This window comes from Leptonychotes weddellii, chromosome 2, assembly GCF_054177405.1.
Source record: "Leptonychotes weddellii isolate Sample4059 chromosome 2, ASM5417740v2, whole genome shotgun sequence".
NCBI classification, from domain to species: Eukaryota; Metazoa; Chordata; class Mammalia; order Carnivora; family Phocidae; genus Leptonychotes; species Leptonychotes weddellii.
In genome coordinates, this window is record NC_138370.1 from 123,252,786 (window position 1) to 123,278,162 (window position 25,377).

The 25,377-nt window shown below is 40.6% G+C and overlaps 1 protein-coding gene and 1 long non-coding RNA gene across 4 annotated transcripts in view; both read right to left on the reverse strand.

Moving 5' to 3' along the window:
* The window catches only part of LOC145720281 (uncharacterized), a 128,452-nt gene that overhangs the window by 20,260 nt on the left and 82,815 nt on the right, over nt 1-25,377 (reverse strand). The gene's annotated exons all lie outside the window — the stretch shown is intronic.
* Nucleotides 1-25,377, reverse strand: part of ART3 (ADP-ribosyltransferase 3 (inactive)) — a 147,564-nt gene that overhangs the window by 11,095 nt on the left and 111,092 nt on the right. For 2 of the 3 annotated variants that reach the window (XM_081812977.1, XM_081812975.1), the window contains exons 2-4: nt 18,760-18,837; nt 11,731-12,442; nt 361-393 (exon numbers count right to left, since the gene is read on the reverse strand). In XM_081812977.1, the coding sequence (XP_081669103.1) occupies nt 361-393; nt 11,731-12,442; nt 18,760-18,828 (814 nt within the window). In that variant the 5' untranslated portion in view covers nt 18,829-18,837. Of the gene's footprint in view, nt 1-360; nt 394-11,730; nt 12,443-18,759; nt 18,838-20,017; nt 20,127-25,377 lie in introns of those variants that run through there. The other variant, XM_081812976.1, reaches the window with a different exon arrangement.

Consider the following 25,377-nt stretch of genomic DNA (forward strand, 5'->3'; position numbering starts at 1 on the left):
ATCAAAATATGGGAATATGAATCTAGCACTGTGCATAGGAATCATGTAGGGACATTCAAAAGTCCTTAAGCTCCTCCAAGGACAGGCTAGGGTGAGAGTGGCATGGTCCTTGCACGCCCAAGGCAAACGCAGTGTTTGAGAGAACAGCCACAGGCAGGGCTGGGGGTGGAGCGCAAGCCACAGAGGCTCCTGGGCCCTCCACCTGACAGGACGGTGGTGGTTGTAGCAGCAGAAGCAGCAGCACAACTCAGCCTTGAGAAGATGATGGCTGCAGAATGACAACGGGGTGGGTGGCTCTGACCCATACCCGGGAGACATCATATTCCCATTCAGAAATAATACTTTAAATGCATATCTTACCCGTGTTCTCAACACAATTTTCAGTTTTTAGTCCTGAAACATGAAGATAAAGCTTTATTAGTTAGATACTCTATGCCCTAGAAAAGATTTCAAAGATTTTATTTATTTATTTGACAGAGAGAGATAGTGAGAGCAGGAACACAAGCAGGGAGAGTGGGAGAGGGAGAAGCAGGCTTCCCACTGAGCAGGGAGCCTGATGCGGGGCTCGATCCCAGGACCCTGGGATCAAGACCTGAGCCAAAGGCAGACGCTTAACGCTGAGCCACCCAGGTGCCCCTGCCCCGGTAAAGATCTCAAATTGGTCTTATAGCTACTGGTAATCTAATCTGTCAGTTTTAGTCTATCAGATCCATAATTTGGTGGGAGTTGAAATGCGGAACAATTACATTTTTGTACTCACATTACAGCCATTCAACAGCAGTATGATCTTTGACAAAACATTTAATGTTTCGGGAATTCAGTGTCCTTATCTGTATCTTTCACTGGGAGTTTGCTTCAAATAACCTCCAAATGATTCTATTCTATGATTAGTTGGCAAACGTTAGGAGAAAAATTATGTGTCTAATTAATTTTCTCTTCAGATACTAAATGTCCTCAACAGAAAACCTATCCTTTTACTATGACAATTTCTTTTTTAAGAGAGAGAGAGAGTGAGAGGGCGTGTGCATGCACAAGAGCAGGGGGAGGGGTGGAGAGAGAGAATCTTAAGCAGACTCCACGTTCAGCATGGAGCACGACTGGGGCTCAATCTCATACCATGAGATCATGACCTGAGTCTAAATCAAGAGTCAGACGCTTATCTTACTGAGCCACCCAGATGCCCCTATGACAATTCCTATTCACTGGACAAAAAGAATCTCAATCAGATCTTAAAGATCCTTGGATATATAAAGAAAGATCCTTCACATTCACATAAAGAAACAAATGGTCTATCCCAGAACACTGATCTATATATGTAAGGAAATCCACAGTTTTTGGAAAGCAAGAATATGGCATCTATCACTGTATCTTTATAAGGCCCTAGACCCAGCAAGAGGGTCTAGGGCCTTATAAAACTAAATCATCAGTGCTGCAGTGACTCCTCTGAGACATGACATCCAGGGATATCTGCTAGCCTGCCCAACAGAGGTTAAGGCAAGAACTTCAGTGGGAGGACGTTTAGATTTGGTGCCAGCATGAGCCACGGAGGGCCTCCAAGAATGCCAGAGATGGCCTAGAGTCCTATGGTCTCTTCTCCATGCCTGGCTAATTCACTGATCTAATCTGGATATTCAGCTACCTGAGGATGAATCTCTCCATATAAAATGGGGGAATCCCTAAGAGATCTGGCTTCACTATGAGAGATGTGCTTTTCTGTAATCTGCTCTCAAATCCTGTTCCATTTGGGGAGTTTGAACCAAGAATCTAGATGACTTGGTCCAGTTTCTACTGGTCCAGGAAATGGTACAGATCTATTAGAATCTGGATGGTGCCTTGAGGCTAACCTTAGGTCTCTAGCTAAACTAGAAATTAAAAAACAAAAAACAAAAAAACAGTCTAGAGACTAATAAAAAATATCACATTAGCAGGAGATGAATGAGTGCAAGTCTCACTCAGAGGGCTTAGCTGAGGGTGAGGTAAAGGTGAGGGAAGATGTGGCTAAGAAAGCTATAGGTATAATAGATTCAGCCAGGGGACTAGACACTGGGGAATTTTTTTTTTTTTTTTTAAGATTTTATATATTTATTTGACAGAGAGAGAGACAGCGAGAGAGGGAACACAAGCAGGGTGAGTGGGAGAGGGAGAAGCAGGTTTCCCACTGAGCAGGGAGCCTGATGCGGGGCTCGATTCTAGGACCCTGGGATCAACACCTGAGCCGAAGGCAGACAGTTAACGACTGAGCCACTCAGGTGCCCCAACGCTGGGGAATTTTAAAGCCTTTTTCTTTCATCTGTACCACAAATTAGAGTATGTTTCTTAAAGTGTAATCTGCTAATCACATACTTCAGAATCATCTGGGTGTTTACTGAAATCGCAAATTCCAGGACCCTAGCCAGGACTACTGACAAAGAATTTCTGGGGGTGATGTCTTGTAATCTACATTTTAAACAAGGACTCCAAGTGATTTTTTATGCACCAAATTTTTGAGAGCCTTCTCAGTAGTAGAGGATGGATCTCCTTTAATGTTTAACACAGATCCATTTATTCAAGACTGCGTTTCTCCTCCCTATTTGACTTTGGATTTAATTTTCCATTAGTGTTTCAACAGCAGAAAGTAAACTATTTTGGGTTTCTAAAGCAGTAACAGGATTAAAATGAATGAGACTGATCAAAAATAAACAGGAGAAGGCAGAAATACATAGGGAATGAAAGAAGAGAATATAACCACAGATTTGGTAGGTGTAAAAAAAAAAACATGAGATTACTATGACTAGCTTCAGGCCAATAAATTTGAAATATAAGACAAATACCCAGAAAAACAGACTTTACCAAAATAACTCAAGAATAAATAGAGGGGCACCTGGGTGGCTCAGTCGGTTACGCATCTGCCTTCAGCTCAGGTCATGATCCCAGGGTCCTGGGATCGAGCCCCGCGTCGGGCTCCCCGCTCTGCAGGAAGCCTGCTTCTCCCTCTCTCACTTGCCCTCCTTGTGTTCCCTCTCTGGCTGTCTCTCTCTGTCAAATAAATAAAATCTTAAAAAAATAAATAAATAAATAAGAGAACTTGAATGACATTACAACCGTTGAATAGCTTAAATTTTTTCCACAAAGAAATTACCAAGATAATTTGGTTTTTACAGAGTACTAAAGAGAAGGTAGCTGCACAGAGAGCTCCAGAGATCTTCAAAGGGTTTCCCTCAAGTATTGAGCAAAATACTGTCCAACTTACACATGTGAGGAAACTACGTGAGGCCTGGAAAAGAACCCACAGGAACAAGAGTAGTGCCTATTCCCACCAGTCACACTGGAAAACCTTGTAAGTTGTCATTTTAGCAGTGAACTCTACAGTAAGAAGACTTAGAAACAGTCCAGACAAGAGTAAATAAAGCCTCTCAGGAATTCCCAATCTCCTTCAGATCCTAAGAAATTACAGATGTCTGTGACCAAACTCACAGCTGGTTGGAATTTCCAGCAACAAGACTAAGGCGGTATTTGTTGATCACTGGGTTTCTGCACACAAGCCCTTTGCAGGGCTGCTACAGCTAGCCTGTCACTGGGACTGAGACAGACTGTCTCACTGAAAGAAAAGTCATGACTCTCCAACCCCCTATCTTATCATGCAATGGATTCTCTCTGAACTTAAGTCCCATAGGTAGGATAAAACCCCAAAAGTTCCATCACATGGAAATTTTACTTCCAATTAAGAGCCAAACCTGGCTAAGGCCTTAACCACTTTCACAAACAGGTGCCTGTCCATCTGTCAGAACTGCAGTTTCCAAACAGTGGCAGAAATTCACAGGGCTCCCAAGGGATATTTTAAAATTTTAGGACAAACACAGATGTACTTGGTATCTGTCAGATATAGCATGAACTACTAGCCTGAAGTAGAATGCAGTTTCAAAGGTATGCCATGTTACATTCTGTTTGATGACATCAAATATTTACAAGGCTGTGTTCTCAGCAATTGTGATAAAAAGCAAATATATGTGAAAATCAATGTGGATCAGCAAATAAGGTGGTATCAAATCTGATTCCAAGCTTTGAGAAGCTGTGCAGTGTCCAATAGGCACACACATCCCATTAGCAAGTTATTGTGGCTAAGAATGAAATATTTTTTTTAAATTTGTGTATTATTTTTTAAAATAGTTATTACTAAGATGTTTCTAATTCTTAGATGAACATAATACTTATTGAGTTGTTTGACTTCACTTAATAAATGGAACTTTTAGGTATTTCTTTTAGCCTGTGGACACTGTGAAAACAATTACGACAACACTAGGGACACCATGAACCAAGAAAATTTGAGAACCTCTGCATTAGACACCACAAAAGCTTACTTACTACTTTACCCAAACTACTGGCTCAATAGGGGCCTTACCTACAAGAATTCACACCTGAAAAGACAGTACAGTTCTCTAATAAAACAGCCTGCCCCCAGGTTGAACAAATCCAATGGAATGCTGTATTCATCCATTTTAATAATAATTTGTTCATTGCCTTGGATGTTCTTGTGAGGAGAAGAACTTCAAATGGTGATCCTGGCAGGGACCCAGGCACCACCTTGGGACTGACTGAAATCTACCAGTGCCAACGCTAATGCTCTAAAGCTGTATGATCAGGCCACTGAGACACTCAGAACTGATTACTAAAGATAAAACCATATGCAGTCCCTCTCTATGGAAACAAACACAGCAAACACAACTCATGAAGTCAATCTTTATGCTATACATAATACATGTTTATGCGGCGAATGCATCTAAAGAAAGGCATCTGGAGACTGGCAAAACAAATCAAGCATGTGTGGCCATTGTCCCTACTACAGCTTCTGGCTCTATAAGCAAAGGATTAGGGCTTTCAATAAAAAATTCTATCAGCCTCCCCACTAAAGATCTCTACAGGGTGAACTGGTCTGGCTATCTTCAGCTATTTATAAGTTGCATACAACCATGCTAACCTGTCTTGGCTGAGTTCCCAAGCTCCAAGGAATTAGGTATTAAAGAATGAGGTGAATTGGAAGAATAGTATACTCTCCTCCTTTTTGTGTAGGTGTGCTTGTCCTGACCTCAGTGGATGGACATTTATATAAAACCTTTTACTTCAGTAAATGAATATATATTTATATTTCATATGACCTCAGCAAATAAACAGTTCATATTGATTAGATCAAAAACACCAGTATATGAGACTGTAGGCTTACTCTGCTTCCAGTGGTTCTGTAGCTAGTCTCCTTTGCCAGAGAGGTCACTGTGGAACTGATCATTATGGAAAAAAGGACAGCCAATCTGGATCATCCCCAAGAGGAAGTGACAGCATGTAATGGGTTGGGATTATGGTAGGCGGCTTCTCATACGGTTCCCAACAACCCTGCCTCCTGGTAGTTACACCCTTATATAATCCTCTCCTCTTGAGTGTGGACTGAACTAGTGACTTGCTTCTAGCAAACAGAATACAGCACACATGATGAGATGTTACTTCCGTGATTAGGTTTCAAAAGACTATGACTTACTGGCACTCTCTTGCTCTCTCTCTTGCTTACTCTGAAGAAGCAAGCTGCCATGCTGTGAGATACTCTATGGAGAGGCCTATGTGGCTAGGAATAAGGGAGGCCTCTGGTCAACAGCTCATGAAGAACCGAGGTCTTAGTCAACGACCTACAAGGAACCGAATCCTATCAACAATCCTGTGAGTGAGCTGGGAAGCAAATCATTCCCAGTCAAGTCTTATGATGACTGTAGCCTCGTGAGACAGCAAGATCCAAAAAGACCCAACTACATTACACCCAGACTCCTGACCCAAAGTAACTGTGAAATAATAAGTGTTGTTTTAAGCCACTAAATTCTGGACTAATTTGTTATGCAGAGATGGATAACTAATATAGGTGTGAGGGTCAGTTTTATTTATGTCAGATGTCTAGGATACAGTCCTCTGTTATCCAAACACTAATCTAGTTGTTGCCTTGAAAGTATTTTGTAGATGTGATTCGAGTCTATAATCAGTTAACTTTAAGTAAGGGAGATAGCCAAGATAATCAGATGGGCCTGATTCAATCAGCTGAAAGGCCTTAAGAGACTGAAGCTTCCCAGAAGAAGAAATTCTGCCTGTAGACACAGCTTCAGCTAATGCCCAAAAGTTCCAGCCTGCCCTTCCTGACAGCCTGACCTACAGATTTGGACTTGCCTTGCTAGCCCCCACTTAATATATATGACTTAATATATATTAAATCCTTGCAGTTAGTGACTTAATATATATTTCCTATATATTTTCTACTGATTCTGATTCTCTGGTTGAACGCTGACTGATTATTGGGATGAACAAGTTTGGTGGATGAAAGTCTGGAGGAAGTTGGTGGTGAAGAGCTCTCTCTTTTGCTATAAATACAGATAAACTGTCTGAACAGCCTTCCAAATTGCTCTAGGTGTTGACTCATACTGTGAATTTCTCCTAGTGATGAATATGTCATGTCCTCTCTACATGAGATCTTATTGATGTCCCAGTCCCAGCCAATCTCAGACAACTGCACTGAAACTTCACTCCTCCCAGGGAAGGCTAAAAAAGAGTGTCAATTAGAACCAATGAAGATACTTATATTTAATGAGCCCTCAAGGAATAGGCATGGATTTATACAAACTAAGTCGCCGATAGCTCTGTAGATTTACCTTCTTTTCCCCTTTTGATGGCTTAGCAGAGAGCTGGCTCAACAGGTCTGGGTAAGATTAACAAAATAGACTAGTATCAGCCACTGGAGTCCAGGGCTAGAGTTCAGAGTATGATGTACACTCTACTATACTATTTCTCTAAGTATTCTTCCAATAAAACCTTGTATCTGCACTATAAGGTACAGGGAATCCCAAAGCTATGGTTTTCTACCAGGTATTATAATTCATCTATAGTCTTCCCAATCCAGATACAGTTTTCCAAATGGGGTCTTGGGTCTTTTTTAAAAGTAAGGAATGCAGCCTGATTACACCACTGACATTCCACCTTTAATCAGGTTTTCTAGGAAAGCAGTACAGCAGAAGGTTAACCTGCAGTAACTTCCCCAGTGCGGAAGGAGAAAGGGTTTTGTTGCCATTTACTCACAGTTCACTCACATATCCTTGGATTAGTATTTCTGACCACCAGGAAATTGTATTACCTAATGGGACACTGGTGTTTTCTCCAATTCCTAACCAAATGACCTATTTTTTTTTTAGATAAAAACTTATTGTGGGTCTTATAAATATTAGTTATCTTGGAAATCATAAACAAGTTTAAAACAACACAGGACTGTGTTAGCACTAAATTTGGTATCATTTTTTTTTTTAAGATTTTATTTATTTATTTGTTAGAAAGAGAGAGCGTGGGTGAGAGAGAGTGAGCGAGAGTACAAGCAGGGGTAGCTGCAGGCAGAGGGAGAAGCAGGCTCCCTGCTGAGCAAGGAGCCCGATGCGGGACTCGATCCCAGAGCACTGGGATCATGACCTGAGCTGAAGGCAGCCGCTTAACTGACTGAGCCACCCAGACGTCCCGATTTGGTATCATTTTTTATCCCTTTTAGAAACAACTGTTTTTTTTTTTCATCCAGAGTTTTATTCAGTCACAATGGAACAAGGTTCTGATTATATCCTTCCAGCTTGAGTTTTTAAAAGCCCCGGCTATTTTCCTTCATAGTGTTGAAAACAGCCTAGCTTTACTTTTTTGGGGGGTTTTGTCCCTGAGATCCCAATGGTTGTCTCTAGATGGCAGCAGAGGACATTGGTTAGAATTCAGTTTGGCATTAAATCAACAGGATCAATTGCAGTGGCCTTTGTCAGAGCTCCCAAACAAATAGTGCATGTGAGCCTCCACAAAGTCCTCTCCTTGTGGCTGCTTTGAACATTAACTTGCTGTGACAGCCTCTGCCTGACCTTGTGGGCATACCCAAAGGGGTGTGCATATTCCTCTCCTCCCTTCCTCGCATGAGCTCATATTGTACTTCCTCATGAAAACCTGAGCCCTGGCTCATTCTCAATCAACCCAATGGCTCCACCCCTTTTGTTCATAATAATCCCACTCACAAACAACTCTGTGGGTTCCACTGCCCACCTTTTGTCCATCAACCAGTGACTGATTTGGCCTCCATCTACTGCAGCCAGGGTTTCTTCCTCCACAAATGGCATTTGGCCAAATGCATCAGGAGCACCAAAGTGGAATCATTTTGTCATCCCAGCTTCAACTGGGTTTCTGGCTGTGATGTATTGGTTAGGTGAATAGGTTCTGGGGTGGGTGGTGGGGTCCTGATTTGTACTGTTCACTGATTTCCATGGTAAAGCTCTCAACCATGGCCAATTTCAAGCTACTGTGATGTATGAGGAACTGGGAAGAGATGTATGCCCACAGTCAGCTTCCGTGAGCTGGTATGAGCCAGATCTAAATGGCTTGGTTTTTGGTCAGGTCCACTATATGGTTGATGAGAGGAATGGGCACTTTTCCTCTCAATACAAATTTACTCGCTTCAGTCTTCATCTTCCCTCTCAAGGTAGATAGTTTCATTCACTTGCAACGCAGGACCGGGACTGGGGTGAGGCAAATGAGGTGCCTATGAATGCGAAATTTAAAAAGGCACTCACTCTTAGAATCATGCAAGTTTGCAGACGGTACAAGTATATGACCCTAAGAGTAAGGACCTTCCTTAAATTCTGTGCCCCAGGCGTCTCAATGGCCACAACACTTCTGTCATTAAATCATAAGTGGATCAGCCCCCACCCCGGCATGGTGTCTCATCAGTACTTTCCTACTTACTTACCTGTACTTTTTAATCTCATAGTGCCTTGGCCACAATGAGTCAAGGTCTAAAAGTCTATCCCACTTCTGAGGCCCTACTGCAATACTCACCCTTCTTGATCAGCAGCCCTGGTTTTGGGTTCAGCCAGACAGGCACACTCATAAGACCCAAAAAGGCTCTCCTCTCACTAGTTTACTCAGTTTTACAGAAGAATGCAAGGCAAGAAACATAACACACTACTTAGCAGCAGGGCAGCATCAGACACATCCCTTCAACGCAAGTCCTCACAGCAATCCAGGCCTGTTCTTTTGTTCCCAAAATGATGGCTCGGGTACAAGGAAACAAGCTTACATAGGCGGGTGCAGGAACCATCCTAGCTTAGTAGCCTCATTCCACAAAAAACAATATCTCTTATGCCAGTCCATGAGTATAGTTTCAGGACTCAGCAAGAAAAACACCTGCATATGTCACACCGCATTCGGGAATGCCCAAAGCTATGGCTTCCCCCAAATATTTACAGTTTATTCACAACCCTCCCAGCTCAGATGCATTTTACCAATCAAGGGCTATGTTTACCATTAGGTAGCGTTATAGGGTTACACAGTGGTCATTTCACCTTCAGTAGATTACAGAGAAACAGTGTTAGAAGATCAACAGGAGGCCATTTTCACAGGAGGAAGGAGAAAGGGTTTTATTAATCTTTCACTCAGACACCAAGCCACAACATCATAAAATTTCAGAATGCTGGGGATGAGGAAAAGTTCTAAAACCATCCAAAGATAAAAATAAGGTCTAATTCAAAGTTTTAGTAATTAGAATGGCTTCCTGCTCTTCAACAGCAGCACCAGAAACCAGAAGACAATGGAGGAATATCTCCAAAATTCCAAGGAAAATGGTTTCCAAAACAGAAATACGAATCTATGCAAACTATTATTCAAACTTACAGGTAGATTTTTTAGACATGCAAAGTCTTAAAATTTTCCCTCAATGTCCCTTTTCTCAGAAAACTTTTAGAAAACACACACCCTTGCCAAACAAAGAAGTAATTCAAGAAAGAGGAGAAAATCCAAGATATAGGGGATTCCTCACAGGGGAGAAACAAAAGGAAGTCTCTACAGTTGTGAGGAGAGATTTTAGGATATTCAGCAGGCCTAAAGAGTACATCACAGAGTAGTTTGATGGGGGGAATCCAGGAGTATATTCCAAAAAAAAAAAAAAGAGAAAGTATCTGATATGTCTGAATGTACTAAGTGGAGATTTATATTTCTAAGGATTTGGAGGTGAATTATTGATGGGATATAAAGAACTAAGGAAACAAAAAAAAATCATACAACTAATAACCCTGGGGTAAAAAAGGTATTTAAAAAGGTATGAGTCTTGGGGTGCCTGGGTGGCTCAGTTGGTTAAGTGCCTGCCTTTGGCTCAGGTCATGATCTCAGGGTCCTGGGATGGAGCCCCACATCAGGTTCCCTGCTCAGTAGGGAGTCTGCTTCTCCCTCTGCCTCTGCCTCTTCCCCCTGCTCGTGCTCTCTCTAATAAAAAAATAAAATCTTAAAAAAATAAATAAAAAGGTACCAGTCTTTATTACAATGGGAGATTGGGAAGGGGGAAATGCACAAACACTGAGGAGGAGCGTAGGGTGGTGGTTATGAGATATATTTGGTTTACTGACATGACAACTATTTCTAACTCCCTTCTCCTTGCCTCCCTGCGCTAGAGAGGCTGAAAAAGCTAATTACCTCATTTCCAAGCTTTTCTTCAAGTTATGGATTATCAAGTAGCTGTTCTGGTCCATGATATGTTATCAGAAAACTACTAGCAGTTTCTGGGAAAGCTTTTACTTTCCTGATTAAATAGGAAGATCTAGCTGCCATCCCACTGCCCTTTCTTTTTGTCTTGAACATGGATTGATGCCTACAGCTACAAGAGTCACATTGCAAACATGAATCAATAAACCCAACAGGGTAAGATTGGTGGAACAGAAAGACAAAAGCTGAGACTGAGTTACTGATGATGTAACTGATGAGGTTTAAAAATTTAAAAATCAAGAAATAACATGCTGAAACATATTATTAAAAACTTTAGCTGAGGGGCGCCTGGGTGGCTCAGTCGTTAAGCGTCTGCCTTCGGCTCAGGTCATGATCCCAGGGTCCTGGGATCGAGCCCCACATCATGCTCCCTGCTCTGTGGGAAGCCTGTTTCTCCCTCTCCTGCTCCCCCTGCTTGTGTTCCCTCTCCCGCTGTCTCTCTGTCAAATAAATAAAAATAAAATCTAAAAAACAAAACAAAACAAAACTTTAGCTGAGAGGCAACTGGGTGGCTCAGGTGGTTAGGTGTCTGCCTTCGGCTCAGGTCATGACCCCAGGGTACCGGGATCGAGCCGCACGTTGGGCTCCCTGCTTGGTGGGGAGTCTGCTTCTCACTCTCCTCTACCTCTCACCTTGCTTGTGCTCTCACTCGCAAATAAATAAAATCTTTAAAAAAAAACTTTAGCTGAAAAATTAAAAATGAATGCCCCTGAGGAGTGAAAATTGGGGATAGGGAACAGTGGGGCAGGGAGTTGCTATTTTTCATAAGCCTTATAAGTACGGTTATGGGCCAGGTACTTCTTTGTTGTGGGGGGCTGTTCTGTGCATTTTGTTTAGCAGTGTCCTTGGCCTCTACCCATTAGATGCTACTAGTAGCAACTAGGGATGACTGTGAGAGTTAAAAATTCCAGTTATTACCAAATGACCCTGCAGGGCAAAATTGCCCCAGTTGAGAACCATTGCCTTATAGTATTTTATTTAACTTTCAGAATGCTATAAATGTATTATCTTGATAAAATTAAATTATGGGGAAAAAAACTAATGATATGAAAGGAGCTAGAGACCATCAATGTCATTTCTCTTTTCAAACACCTGTCAGTTTCTTTCCTGACCTTTCCCTGGGCCTAAGATCCAACTCCTTTCTTCCCAGACAAGCGCAGACAAAACAGAGACACTTACCACCTAGAAATGCACACTCATAATGGCTGCAGGTCTTGTTTGTGCTTTGAAGGATAAGGTTATTGCTGGCTCCATCCTGTGACACATTAAAAATCTCATTCAGAGGTATTAAAATAATTCTTCCACTTTCGTTATCAAAAAAATTTTCTATAGCAACTCCAAAGCATGTGTGGATGGTTAACAGAATGTGTTGGTCATTAGCAGCTTGAGGTTTGGCTGAATACGCCAAGGTGAAATGGCCAAATCTGGCTTGGTTTAGCCCTCCAAATGTAAATGAGACATCCTGGCTTATACTATACACCACAGTTTTGTAACTGTCCTCACAAGGTCTTCTCAGCAACTGCAGGGCTTTTGTCAGATAAAAATGAAAAGCTTTGAACTGGAAGTCATAGATATAATCTTTTCGAGATAGGCCGGCCGTCTTCACAGCTTCATTGAACATATGGTAAAAGGGACTCTGCTCTTGAGCTTCAGAAACATATGCCATCAGTGCTATTCCATGGTTATCTTTAAAACTCATAGGGAGAAAGATGCGAGTCTTCCGGGCTTCCCATCTGGCTTCTGCATTTTCCCACACATCCTTCAAGAGCTGATGGCTTGCTTTTTCCTCCTTGAGCAATTGGGGAACATATTTGACTTCCATTTTGTCAGTGCATTTTAGGTATTCATCATCAAATGCATTATCTGCCATGTCTAACATTTCAGCCTTCACCTTCAAAAGAAAAGGAAAAGGAAATTAATACTCTTGAAATGAGATGTTTGGTGTATATCATTTTCTCTCCCTTACTGTCCCCACCCTCTCATGCCCTGCCTAGAATCTCTCCCTTGCTTAGACCCAACTTTGGACATGATTTTTATGTAGGAAGTATATCCCACTGTTACTGATAACTTTTGTCAGCTGTGATCTCTTTGTATGAAACAGTAAAGGTTAGCAATGAGAAGTATGGGAACGATTATGCCTGTAATTCACTCATCTGAACCTTATGGTGCAGAAGAAAGAGTAAGTGTGAAATTAAAGGAATGGGTAGCAGTCTTGGCTTTAAACAATATTCTTAGCTAGATTTTTTCAACCCCTTAAGACTGCTGAATGACTCTGAAATATCATGTGTGAAATACGGTACATGATACATAATGATCAATATTATTCATTTTCCTTTGAGGATTCCCCCTCCCTTGCACACGTGGTTTGGGTAGAACTGATTCTGCACCTTCTCTCCAATGATAAGTAATGATGCAGGGGTGTTTTCTTTTCTTTTCTTTTCTTTTTTTTTGAGAGAAAGAGCGTGCGCGCACGAGAAAGAGCATGTGAGCAGGTGGGGTGGGTAGGGGCACAGGGAGAGGGAGAGAGAGAATCTTAAGCAGGCTCCACACTCAGCAGTGCAGAGCCCCATGTGGGGCTCAATCTCACAACCTAAGCCGAAATCAAGAATCAGATGCTTACTACTGGGTATTTACCCCAAAGATACAAATGTAGTAATCTAAAGGGGCACCTGTACCCCAAAATTTATAGCAGCAATGTCCAAACTATGGAAAGAGCCCAGATGTCCATCAACAGATGAATGGTAAAGATGTGGTATATATATACAATGGAATATTATGCAGCCATCAAAAAATGAAACCTTGCCATTTGCAATGACGTGGATGGAACTAGAGGGTATTATGTTAAGCGAAATAAGTCAATCAGAGAAAGACAATTATCGTATGATCTCACTGATATGTGGAATTTGAGAAACAAGGCAGAGGATCATAGGGGAAGACAGGAAAAAAAATGAAACAAGACAAAACCAGAGAGGGAGATAAACCATAAGAGACTCATCATCTCAGGAAACAAACTGAGGGTTGCTAGAGGGAAGGGGATTGGAAGGATGGGGTGGCTGGGCGATGGACACTGGGGAGGGTATGTGTTGTTGGGAGCACTGTGTATTGTGTAAGACTGATGAATCACAGACCTGTACCCCACAGACCTGTACCCCTGAAACAAATAATATATTATATATTAATAATAATAAAAAAGAATCAGATGCTTAACTGACTGAACCACCCAGGTGCCCAGTGATGCAGGTTTAAAAACCAGAGTGCTCCTAGGGGGGAGAAAAAAAGCTTCTTCCGTCTACAACCATAAGCTCCACGCATCATATTAGCTTGGGGCAGCCAGTGCTTATCCTTTTAGTTCCATGGAGAATCCTGACTGTAAATAAAGCCAACAAAGAAAGGCCTGCAGAGCTAAAAGGGAGAGAGAAGAGGCCCCGATGACATTAGTTAAGACCCTGGGTCTAGCTGTACCTGAAAGTTTTACCATAAGAATCAATAAATTCCATATCTGCTTGAGCTAGTTTGAATTGTGTTTCTGTCACACACAACCGAAAAAGGCCTAATGTATCTTTAAATAATACATACAACATAATAAGTGGGGTTGTATCATATAATTAGCACTAGCTTGGAGCCAGACAAATCTGGGTTCAAATTCCATAACTAGATACTAATTAGATATGGGAAAGTTATTTCACATTTCTGAGCTTCAATTTTCTCATCTAAAAATGAGGATAAGGGAAATAATATCTTAACTGCAGGACTGTTGTAAAGAACTAATGATAAAATGAATATATGCAAACCCCTTACCCACACTGCCCACCCACCTATTAAGCCTTCAACACACTGTGGTTATCTTCATTATTTAATGATAGGAATACATGTATTATACTGTAAGCTCCTCAAGGGCAGGAAATGTGTCACATTTACCTTTTGAATTCCAAGCTGCTAGCAGAGCAACTAGCAAAATATTCAAGTGAACTAAATTAATGAAGGACAGTTGGAAGAAAAGGCAGGCAAGGAAGCCCCACCCCCCACCTTAAAAGGATTTTACACCATCCCTGGAAGGAGCCCTCCACCCTTTCCCACGTGATAGACAGATGACAAAAATGTGATTGGGTGACCCGTGCAGGGAGGGTTAATCAGATTAAAACAGCCTGCCAACAAGCCCATAAAAACCCCTAGACTTAGAAACTCTGGGGGCCACCCTCTCGGGTCCCCTCCCTCTTCAGGAGCTTTGTACTATCATTTTGCTATCGCTCAATAAACTTTGCTTTGCTGCCCACCACTCTTCATCTGGTCTGCCTCTTCATTCTTTGAAGCGGTGTGACCAAGAACCGCGGGCACTAAATAAAAAGAAATCCTGTACTCTGGCCTATGGATCAAAACAAAGGACAAGCAAATCTGCCCGGGTACACCACTTAAGGGTTTCTACAAATAAAAGGGTAATTCCCTCATCATTTTCTCTTTCCACTATTCTATACTTGTAATAGTACATTGGCTGCATAAGCCACAACCTAAGCAGGAGACCTCAGCTGAAAACTTTATAAGGACCCTTAGGAGCTGTTAAAGTTGCAGCCTCCGAGTGAATGATTTTTTTTTTTTTTTTACCTCATGAATGATTCTTAAAAAGCGTGTGAGTGAGTGTGTGAGTGAAAGTGGGTGTGGCAGGAGTGAGGGGAGGGAGAAGGGGGAAAGAGAGAGAGAGAGAATCAACCTAAAAAAGCAAAATAAATATCCCAGGCTATCTGCTTCCTACTATCTCTCTTCTCCCCCTCACAGACAAACTTCTTGAAAGAAACGTCTACCCTTGATATCGCCATTTCATTTCCACTCACATCTCAATCCTCTTTACTCAATCCCACACCCATTCCTCCACTGAAACAACTCTCACTAAGGGAACACCTCTTAGATTCTTTGAAGATCCAACATATTCTATTGGCCATTAAATGTTGGGAGTTTCTCAAAGCTATTTATTTTTTAACTCTCAACTTAGGCAATTATATACATGCTCATAGTGTCGATTATCATCAAATATCTCTGACCTGTCCCTGTAAGTGCCAGACCCGTATTATCAACTGCCTACTTAGTAACTCCACTTGAATTGCACAAAGACCCTTCAACTGTTAATAGTCTAAGAGCAAACTTACCATCTTAGTGCCTACAGCACCCATCAACAACCTGGTCCTTACAAAGACCCATCTATTCATTTTAGAGTTTTCCTAGGTATCTTCTTCTCAGTCACCCTCTGTGGTCACTCTATCACTAAGACCTAACAAACTTCTCCAGGGTGTCTTCTGTATGCCAAGCACTAAGTGTTCCTATATATTAATGAAATCATTTAATCTTCATGGCAACCCTGTGCGGTAGATACTATTAGTCCCTTTTTTAAGGATGAGCAAACTAAGACAGAGTAACTTGTCTGAAATTGAGATTTGAAGCCAGGCAATCTGGCCCCAGCATCTGTCCTCTTAAACAAAATGCCCTGTTTCCAATGATAAAGACCACAGACATTTATGTAGCACTTTCAGAAGACTTTAATTTTCTCCTCCTAACAACTATTATGAAAGGTTGGGCAGACAATTCATAACATCATCTTATAAATGAAAAAACTAGGCCAGCATCAGAAACGGTCTTTATTATCAGCCACGGAATATTCTGCTGGGGAAGTCATTGAGACCATTGAACTCCTGGGTCTGTAGGTCAGTTTCCTGAAGTGGGAATCTGAGCTTCAGGAGATTAAATCACTGCCATCTCCTAGCCAAGAAATGCATTTTCCTTTGCAGCACAGAACGTACCACGGTGTATCTTGGGCACTAATACCTGACTCATTTTCAAGACTTAAGACATCACACCCTGAAACCACCTCCCACATTCCTCACATCATATCTGAGTCACATCATATCAGAGTGATATCATATCCTATCCAGCATATTCCTTTCTTTTCCTATGCCTCTAACCAGTCTCCACAGGTCTAATTTTAGACATTAAGTCTTTCTGGCCCAAAGCCACAGTTGATTGTGTGTTCTGTACAGTGAGTGCCTTGAGCAGTGAAAAAGTTCACAAATGCCACCACCATTCAGGGACAACTGAATGGATATTAAGGGACATGTCCAAAAGGCTAGGTGAACAAACTGATAATATTTTCTTCCTCTGTTTTATCACTGAAACAAAAGCCCTTACTAATGAAATTTAATTAGCAAAAATTTATTACAAAAATATTACCAAAAATGTGGAAATGACCTAAATGTTAATGAAAAGAAACTGGTTAAACAAATTATAGAACAGTCACAGAACACACATGAAATTATGTTACAAAAGAATGTTAAAAATGCATATCAAAACCACAGTGAGATACCACTTCACATCCATTAGAATGGCTATAATCATAAGGAAAGTAAGTGTTGGCAAAGATGTAGAGAAATGGAACCCTCATACATTGCTGGTGGGAATATAAAATGGTACAGCCACTATGGAAAACATAAAATTACCATATGACCCAGCAATTCTACTCATAGTTACATACCCAAAAGAACTGAAAACATGTTCACATAAAAATCTATACATGAAAGTTCAAAGCAGAATTATTTATTCCTAAGAGCCTTTAAAAAGTGAGAACAGAACCCAAATGTCCATCAATTAATAAATGGGTAGGGGTGCCTGGCTGGCTCAGTCGGTTAAGCATCTGTCTTCGGCTCAGGTCCTGATCTCAGGCTCCCTGCTCGTGGGGAGTCTGCTTCCCCCCCGCCCCTCCCCCCACTCCCGCTCATGCTCTAATAAATAATATCTTTAAAAAATTAATAAATGGATAAACAAAATGTGGCATAACCATACAATGGAATATTATTCAGCTCTAAAAAGTAATGAAGTACTAGTATATGCTACAACATAGATGAACCTTGAAAACAATATACTAAGTGAAAGAAGCCACATAAAGGGCCAGATACTGTACGATTACATTCCGGTGAAACAACCAGAATATGCAAATCCACAGAAACAGAAAGTAGTAATGGTTGTTAAGGGATGCAGGGAAGAGGGAATTGGGACTGATTGTGAGAGCTACAGGACTTCTTTTGGGGGTGATGGGAATGTTCTGTAATGAGATAGTGGTGATGGTTGTACAACACAGTGAATTTATGAAAACCACTGAATTATGTACTTTAAAATGGTGATTTTTTTATGATATGTGAATTATACCTCAATTTAAAAAATCATACGGCAGTACAGGCAACAGAATACACAATGATTCCATTGACAAGGGATCAGTATATTAAATGCAAAAATAAAATTTTAAGAACAACATAGTTTATTTTATTTTATTTTTATTTTTTTTAAAGATTTTATTTATTTGACAGAGAGAGAGACACAGCGAGAGAGGGAACACAAGCAGGGGGAGTGGGAGAGGGAGAAGCAGGCTTCCCGCTGAGCAGGGAGCCCGATGCGGGGCTCGATCCCAGGGCCCTGGGATCATGACCTGAGCCGAAGGCAGACGCTTAACGGCTGAGCTACCCAGGTGCCCCAGAACTTAACATATTTTAAAGAAGGCACTTCAAAACAGTGGAAAAATATTCAGTAGTGATGTGACAGTTAACACTGTCGAGAAAGAAATCAAATGAGATGCCTCGCTCATATTTTACATAAAAATATGTTACAGAATGTTTAAAGATTCAACTGCAAAAAATAAAATCATACAAGTTTTATCAGAAAAAAAGAACACCAGATGTGAGAAAATGGTCATTATATAGTTCAACAAAACACACACAACCAAACACTGCAGTGTCATCTTATTTGGACAAAATACATACTTTAAGAATACTTAATGACAAACATTTATATACAGTAGTAACTTAAAAAGCAAAGTAAAATAATACTTTGTACAGTGTGAACCCATTTTTCTAAATTATAAACACACACACAGAAAAAAGCCAAGAAGACTATACACCAACAGATTAAGAGTCTTTTCCCTCTGAGTGGAGGGATTGTGAATGATTTTTACTTTCCTCTGTTTGCTTAATTTTAATTTTTTCAACTTTCTACAGTTGGCCTGTATCTAATGTGTAAAATGAAAAGATAAAATCTACTTGTAAAAATCTAATTTACCTATTCTATTTATTCTATCCACTCTCATTTCCAACATCAACCCACCCAATGTTGCCTCAGGCAACATTATATCAAGAGTTCCCATTCCAATGACCACATACTTCCCATTCCCAACATTACCTGGAAAATGTCCATTAGAATCATAGCTGCCAGCAGCATGGTGACCATATCAAAATGTCCGGTCTTCATTTTTCTCTTCTAAATTAAAATGAAGAAATTCCAATTTAGCAGACTTAAAAAAGAGTAAGTTTAGAGGAAGTAGAGCAGGATGACACAGTGTATGTATTTCTTTCAGGGTGAGAGTAGATATCATGATGGTCAGGAAGTGATCATCAGTAAATTTCCAATGGCTGGAAGGGCAATTAGATTCTGTCTGGTGGCTAACATCCTCATTCTACAGATAGGGAAACAAAAGCTCAGAGAACTTCAGAAATTTGTTCAAGATTAAATCTGTCCATTTCCATTCTCCTCCAGCCATGCTGTCTCTCCCATCATGGACAGTCATTGGTAGTCATATTTTCTTCCTATCTCTGAATTTTCCCTTAGCCTACACAGGAAATAACACAAACTATAAAAAACAATCACTTCAGACTGGTGGTCTCCTAGCTCCTAGTTTCCAAAACTTCCCCAGTAGTTATGGTGCATGCACATCATCCATTCTTTTATCCTCTTTGCAAACTAAGTCACACCCATCTGTGTAGGATGGAGGGAATGATGAGACCAGTAGTGTTACTAACTGAAGGGTTACCCAAGGGGGCCTCCTTCCCCCAAATATTCAGATTCAAGAGAAGCCCAAGGATAAAACAAGTGTCTTGCATAAATTTCTGATGGCAGGAATGAAAATAAGAAAAAATTAGGTAGGCAGGAATTCTAATAAGATTATACAACTCTTTGGCCAAATGCCCAATACTTGTCCCAATATTTAGGAGACTGAAAGGGGTAAAGAGGAGGGTGAGAGGTCCTCAAGAGCTGAAGCTGTCCCCACAGCCATTAACTGACTCAATTAAAGGTTGGTTCTTTCCACATACCTGTAACAAAGCTGACTTTACTGGAACTGAACAGAGATCTCTACTTTATCCTACCAATCAACATATTCTGGCATCTGCAAATGGGAATAAACAGCATAGGGGAAAGGAGAGTTCTCTCTTTGGCCCCACATTCCCATCTTTACTCAGGAGCAGTTTCTTTCACTAGAGACTCTGAAATATACAACCAAAATGCCACTTTTGTGTTAAACTTCACTTTCTAAAAAAGATTTGAAATATAATACTCGACAGATAACTGTCACGAGGCAGTATGTGCCAAGCAAGCTCTGAATCAGGATTTTCTGAAAATTCTTTACTTCTGTAGCTGAGTGTAAATAAGTCAAAATGTTTACCTGGCTTTTCTGCCTGTGGAGGAGGTTTAACTGATGCTAGGTCTCAAACTGTTTCCCCACTCCCTCAGTTGTGGTAAGCGTGTCTTCAGGATGGGAGGTTGTTGACAGTGAGAGCTGAGAGGGAATGCTTTTCTTTTTATAAACACCCCCAGCAGTAGCTTGGCAGTGGCACCTCACCCCATTTGTGTTCTGCTATTTATATCTGGCCCCCACACTACCCTTTGGAATCACTGCTGTTAACACACGCAATCTCCAAGAGGCTTGTAAAGCCACAGCAATTCCCCCTAACCACACAGCCTGTTCAGTTCCGAGCCCTGCTGTAGGCTTCTCAGAGAGTGATCACCTCCCATTCCTAACCCTTTGACTCTGAGATGTCAAACTAAAGCAAGGATTTTACCTGAACTAGATGGTTCACATAACCTAGGGAACTTGCTGTGTTAATCTCTGGCAATGATGATGGCCATCACCATTCACTCAAGCAGCTTACTATTTTTCAGGTAACTGTGCCAGCTGCTGGGATACACAAGCAAGTAAAACAAAGACTAAAAAGCACCCACAATCTGATAAAACACATTAATATTCATACTTAACCAAAATATATGTTGAAAATCCAAGTGAGTTTTAGAAAAAGTCTAGTGAGAACACTAAGGGAAGGATTTGGTAATACCTGCGACTACAGTTCCATTTGAGTAAGGTACACAGAGCAAATATATAGACTGCAACACTGACGAACACTTAGTAGTTCGCTGACTATGGATAAAAAACTGTGAAATGTCCTAGGAAATTTATGCATATACATCAAAATACATTAATATAATATATTAGATAATGCACAATATAGAACAGCCCCAAACTGGAAACCATCCAAATGCCTAACAACAGTAGAATGGGTACGTTGTTATATTCATACAATAGAATTTTGTATAGTACTGAAAATGAATAAACTCTAACCATATAGAAGAAAATGTGAATAAATCTTAAAATATTTTCAAGCAAAAGAAGAGACACGAACATGTAAATACTGTATGATTTAATTTAGATAGGGAACAAAATCAAACAAAGCACATCTATAGCATTAGAGTCAGAATACTGGTTACTCTGAGTAGGAAATAACTGGAAGAGGAACAATGAGAGTATCTGGGATGCTGTTTAGGTTCTGGTTTGGTTCTGGGTGTTGATTATACGGATATATTCAGTTGTGAAAATTCACCAAGCTATATACTTATGTGTATTTTCCTCTGAATGTGTGCATATGTACATATATTACTCAACCAAACATTTTAAATATTAAAGTGCACCCATTTTTATAAAACCCACCTCTAATCTTCAGCCTTCAAAACCTCTAACTTCTTCCCACTGCACTAGTTAAGCTGTTTAAGATACAATTTAATACACTAAATAGACTCCCAGCAATAGCATCATTAAAAAAAAAAAAGGTTTGATCAGAAAGAAAAAAGAGGATTTGCACATGTTTTCAGGCTTTATGTTCACACGGACCTTCTTTTAAGTCTTATGCATGTGAGCCTATGGGAGTGGGATTTTCCTGTCTTTGGTACTAAAGCCTACCAGATTTGTCTATATATCACACACAAGACAAAGTCCACCAAAAGCACGTAACAAACACTGCCTGAAGTTCAAGGCAAGTCTGGCCTTGTTTATGCTCAGTATGCTTTTGCTCCATTCCTGTTTTAAACTTTCTTTTAGTTGAGGTATAATTAACATACAAAACCTACTAGATTCAGGTGCATAACATGTTTGATATTGTGTATATTGCAAAATGATCACCATAAGTCTAGTTAACATGTCACCATATTTACAAATTTGTCTCTGCAATAATTTTTAAGACATACTCTCTTAACAACTTTCAAATATGCAATATGGTATTATTACTTACAATCACCATGTTGTACCTTATATCACCATGACATTTATTTTTTAACTGAAAATTTGTACCTTTCTACTCCCTTCACCCATTTCATCCATCCCTCCCAACCCCCAACTATGGTAACCACCAATCTGTTCTGTCTTGGTTTTTTTAGTTTTTGTTTTTTAGATTCCACATATAAATGAGATCATATGATGCTTTTGTCTTTGACTTATTTCATTTTAGCATGCTGCTCTCAAGGTCCATCCATGTTCTCACAAATGGATGTGGTATATTTTATTCTTTTTTATGGCTGATAATATTCCATTTTATTTATATATGTGTATATATGTGTGTGCATGCACACACACATCACATTTTCTTTATCCATTCATCCACTGATGGACACTTAAGGTTGTTTCCATATCTTGGCTATTGTAAATAATACTGTAATGACATGGGGGTGATACATACCTTTTCAAGTTAGTGTTTTGTTTTCTTCATATAAATAAATACCCAAAAGTGAAATTGCTGGATCATATGGCAGATCTATTTTTTCCATAGTGGCTGCTCCAATATATACTACCACAAACCGTGCACAAAGATCCCCTTTTCCACATCCTTGCCAACGCTTGGTGTTTTTCCCCTCGCAGTCCTACCCCTTTGTTCTTTTTGATAATAGCCGTTCTTCTAACAGATGTGATAGCCCACTGTGGTTTTCATTTGCATTTCCCTGATTAGTGACTTTGGAGATGTTTTAATGTACCCACTGGCCTTCTGTATGTCTTCTTTGGAAAAATGCCTATTCAGAGCATCTGTTCATTTTTTAAATTGGATTAATTTTTTTTGCTATTGTCTGAGTTCTTCATATATTTTAGATACTAACCCCTTATCAGATATATGATTTGCAAATATTTTCTTCCATTCAGTAGGTTGCGTTTTCATTTTGTTACTGGTTTCCTTTGCTATGCAGAAACTTTTTAGTTTGATGTAGTCCCAATTGTTTATTTTTGCTTTTGTTGCCTTTGCTTTTGGTGTCAAATCCAAAAATTACTGCCAAGATCGATGTCAAGGAACTTATTACTCTCTATATTTTCTTCCAGAGTTTTTATGGTTTCATGTCTTACATTCTAGTCTTTAATCCATTTGAGTGAATTTTTGTATATGGCCTAAGAAAGTGGTCCAGTTTTCCCAACACCATTTATTAAAGAGACTGTCCTTTCCCCATTGTATATTCTTGGTGCCTTTTTTTTTTTTAAAGATTTTATTTATTTGACAGAGAGAGAGTGAGCACAAGTAGGGGGAGCATCAGGCAGAGGAAGAGGGAGAAGCGCAGAGTTCGATCCCAGGACCCTGGGATCGTGACTGGAGCTGAAGGCAGACGCTCAACGACTGAGCCACCCATGTGCCCCCTTGGTGCCTTTTTCTAAATTAATTTACCATATATGTATGGGTTTATTTCTGGGATCTCTATTCTGTTCCACTGATCTGTGTATCTGGTTTTTTTGTTGTTTCTAATTTTTTTCATAAAGATTTATCTATTCGAGAGAGAGAGAGAGAGACAGCAAGTGAGAAAAAGAGCAGGGGGGAAGGTTGAGGAAGAGGGAGAAGCAGACTCCCTGCTGAGCAGGGTGCCAAAAGCGGGGCTCAATTCCAGGACCCCAGGATCATGACCTGAGCCAAAGGTGGTCACTTAAATGATGGAGCCAGTCAGGTGCCCCAGTTGTTTTTAAGTAGGCTCCATGCCCAGCGTGGAGCCCAATGTGGGACTTGAACTCATGACCCCGAGATCAAGATCTGAGCTGAGATCAAGAGTTGGATGCTCAACTGACTGAGCCACCTAGGTGCCCCTGTGTGTCTGTTTTATGTCAATACTGTAGTAGTTTGATTACTGTAGTTTTATAATATAGTCTGAAATCAGGGAGCCTGATGCTTTGTTCTTCTTTCTCAAGATTGCTTAGGTTATGCAGGGTCTTTTGTAGTTCTACACAAATTTTAAAATTGCTTGTTCTATTTCTGTGAAAAAATGCCACTGGAATTTTGACAAAGGTTGCATTAAATCTATAGATTGCTACGGGCAGTATGAACATTTTAACAATTTGAATTCTTCCAATCCATGAGCATGGAATATCGTTGCATTTATTTGTGTCTCCTTATATTTCTTTCAATGTCATACTTCTCAGTACATAAGTCTTTCTCCTCCTTGGTTATAATTCGAGTACTTTGCTCATTTTAATGCAACTGAAAATGGGGTTATTTTCTTCTTGCTCTCTTTTTTTTTTTTAAAGATTTTATTTATTTGACACAGAGAGAGAGACAGCGAGAGAGGGAACACAAGCACGGGGAGTGGCAGAGGGAGAAGCAGGCTTCCCGCGGAGTAGAGAGCCCAATGCAGGGCTCGATCCCAGGACCCTGGGATCATGACCTGAGCCGAAGGCAGATGCTTAATGACTGAGCCACCCAGGTGCCCCTTCTCTCTTTTTTTAAGATTTATTTATTTCAGAGAGAGAGAGCATGCATGCAAGTGGGGGGGAGGGGGGGAGGGAGAGGAGAGAGAGAGAATCACAAGCAGACTCCCCACTGAGTTTAGAGCCCAATGTGGGGCTTGATCTCACAACGCTGAGATCATGACCAGAGCCAAAATCAAGAGTTGGACGCTTAACCAACTGAGCCACCCAGGTGCCCCCTTAATTTTCTGATAGTTTGTTATTGGTGTATAGAAATGCAACATATGTAATGTATGGTGATTAACAGAAGAATAAAAAATTTTTTAAAAAAGCAACATATTTCTCTGTATATTGACTTTGAAAGACTTTTTTTTTTTTTTAAGAGAGAGAGAGACAGCCCAAAACAGGGAGGGGCACAGGGAGAGGGACAGAAATCCTTGAGAGGACTCCCCTCTGAGCACAGAGGCCAACTTGGGGTTCAATCCCAGGACCCTGAGATCATGACCTGAGCCAAAATCAAGAGCTGGACACTTAACCAACCGAGGCACCCAGGCAACCCTCTGTATATTGACTCTGTATCCTGCAATTTTACTGAATTTACTAGTTCTAATGGTTTTTTAGTGGAATCTTTAAGGTTTTCTATATATAAAATGCCATGTCATCTGCAGAGTGATAATTTTCCTTCTTTATCTCCAATTTGGATGACTTTTATCTTTTTCTTGCCCAATTGCTGTGACTACGACTTCAGCACTATGTTGAATAAAAGTGGCAATAGCGGGCATCATTGGGGCTCCTGGGTGGCTCAGTTGGTTAAGAGTCTGACTCTTGGGGGGCGCCTGGGTGGCTCAGTTGGTTAAGCGACTGCCTTCGGCTCAGGTCATGATCCTGGAGTCCCGGGATCGAGTCCCGCGTTGGGCTCCCTGCTTGGCAGGGAGTCTGCTTCTCCCTCTGACCCTCCTCCCTCTCATGCTCTCTGTCTCTCATTCTCTCTGTCTCAAATAAATAAATAAAATCTTTAAAAAAAAAAAAAAAAGAGTCTGACTCTTGGT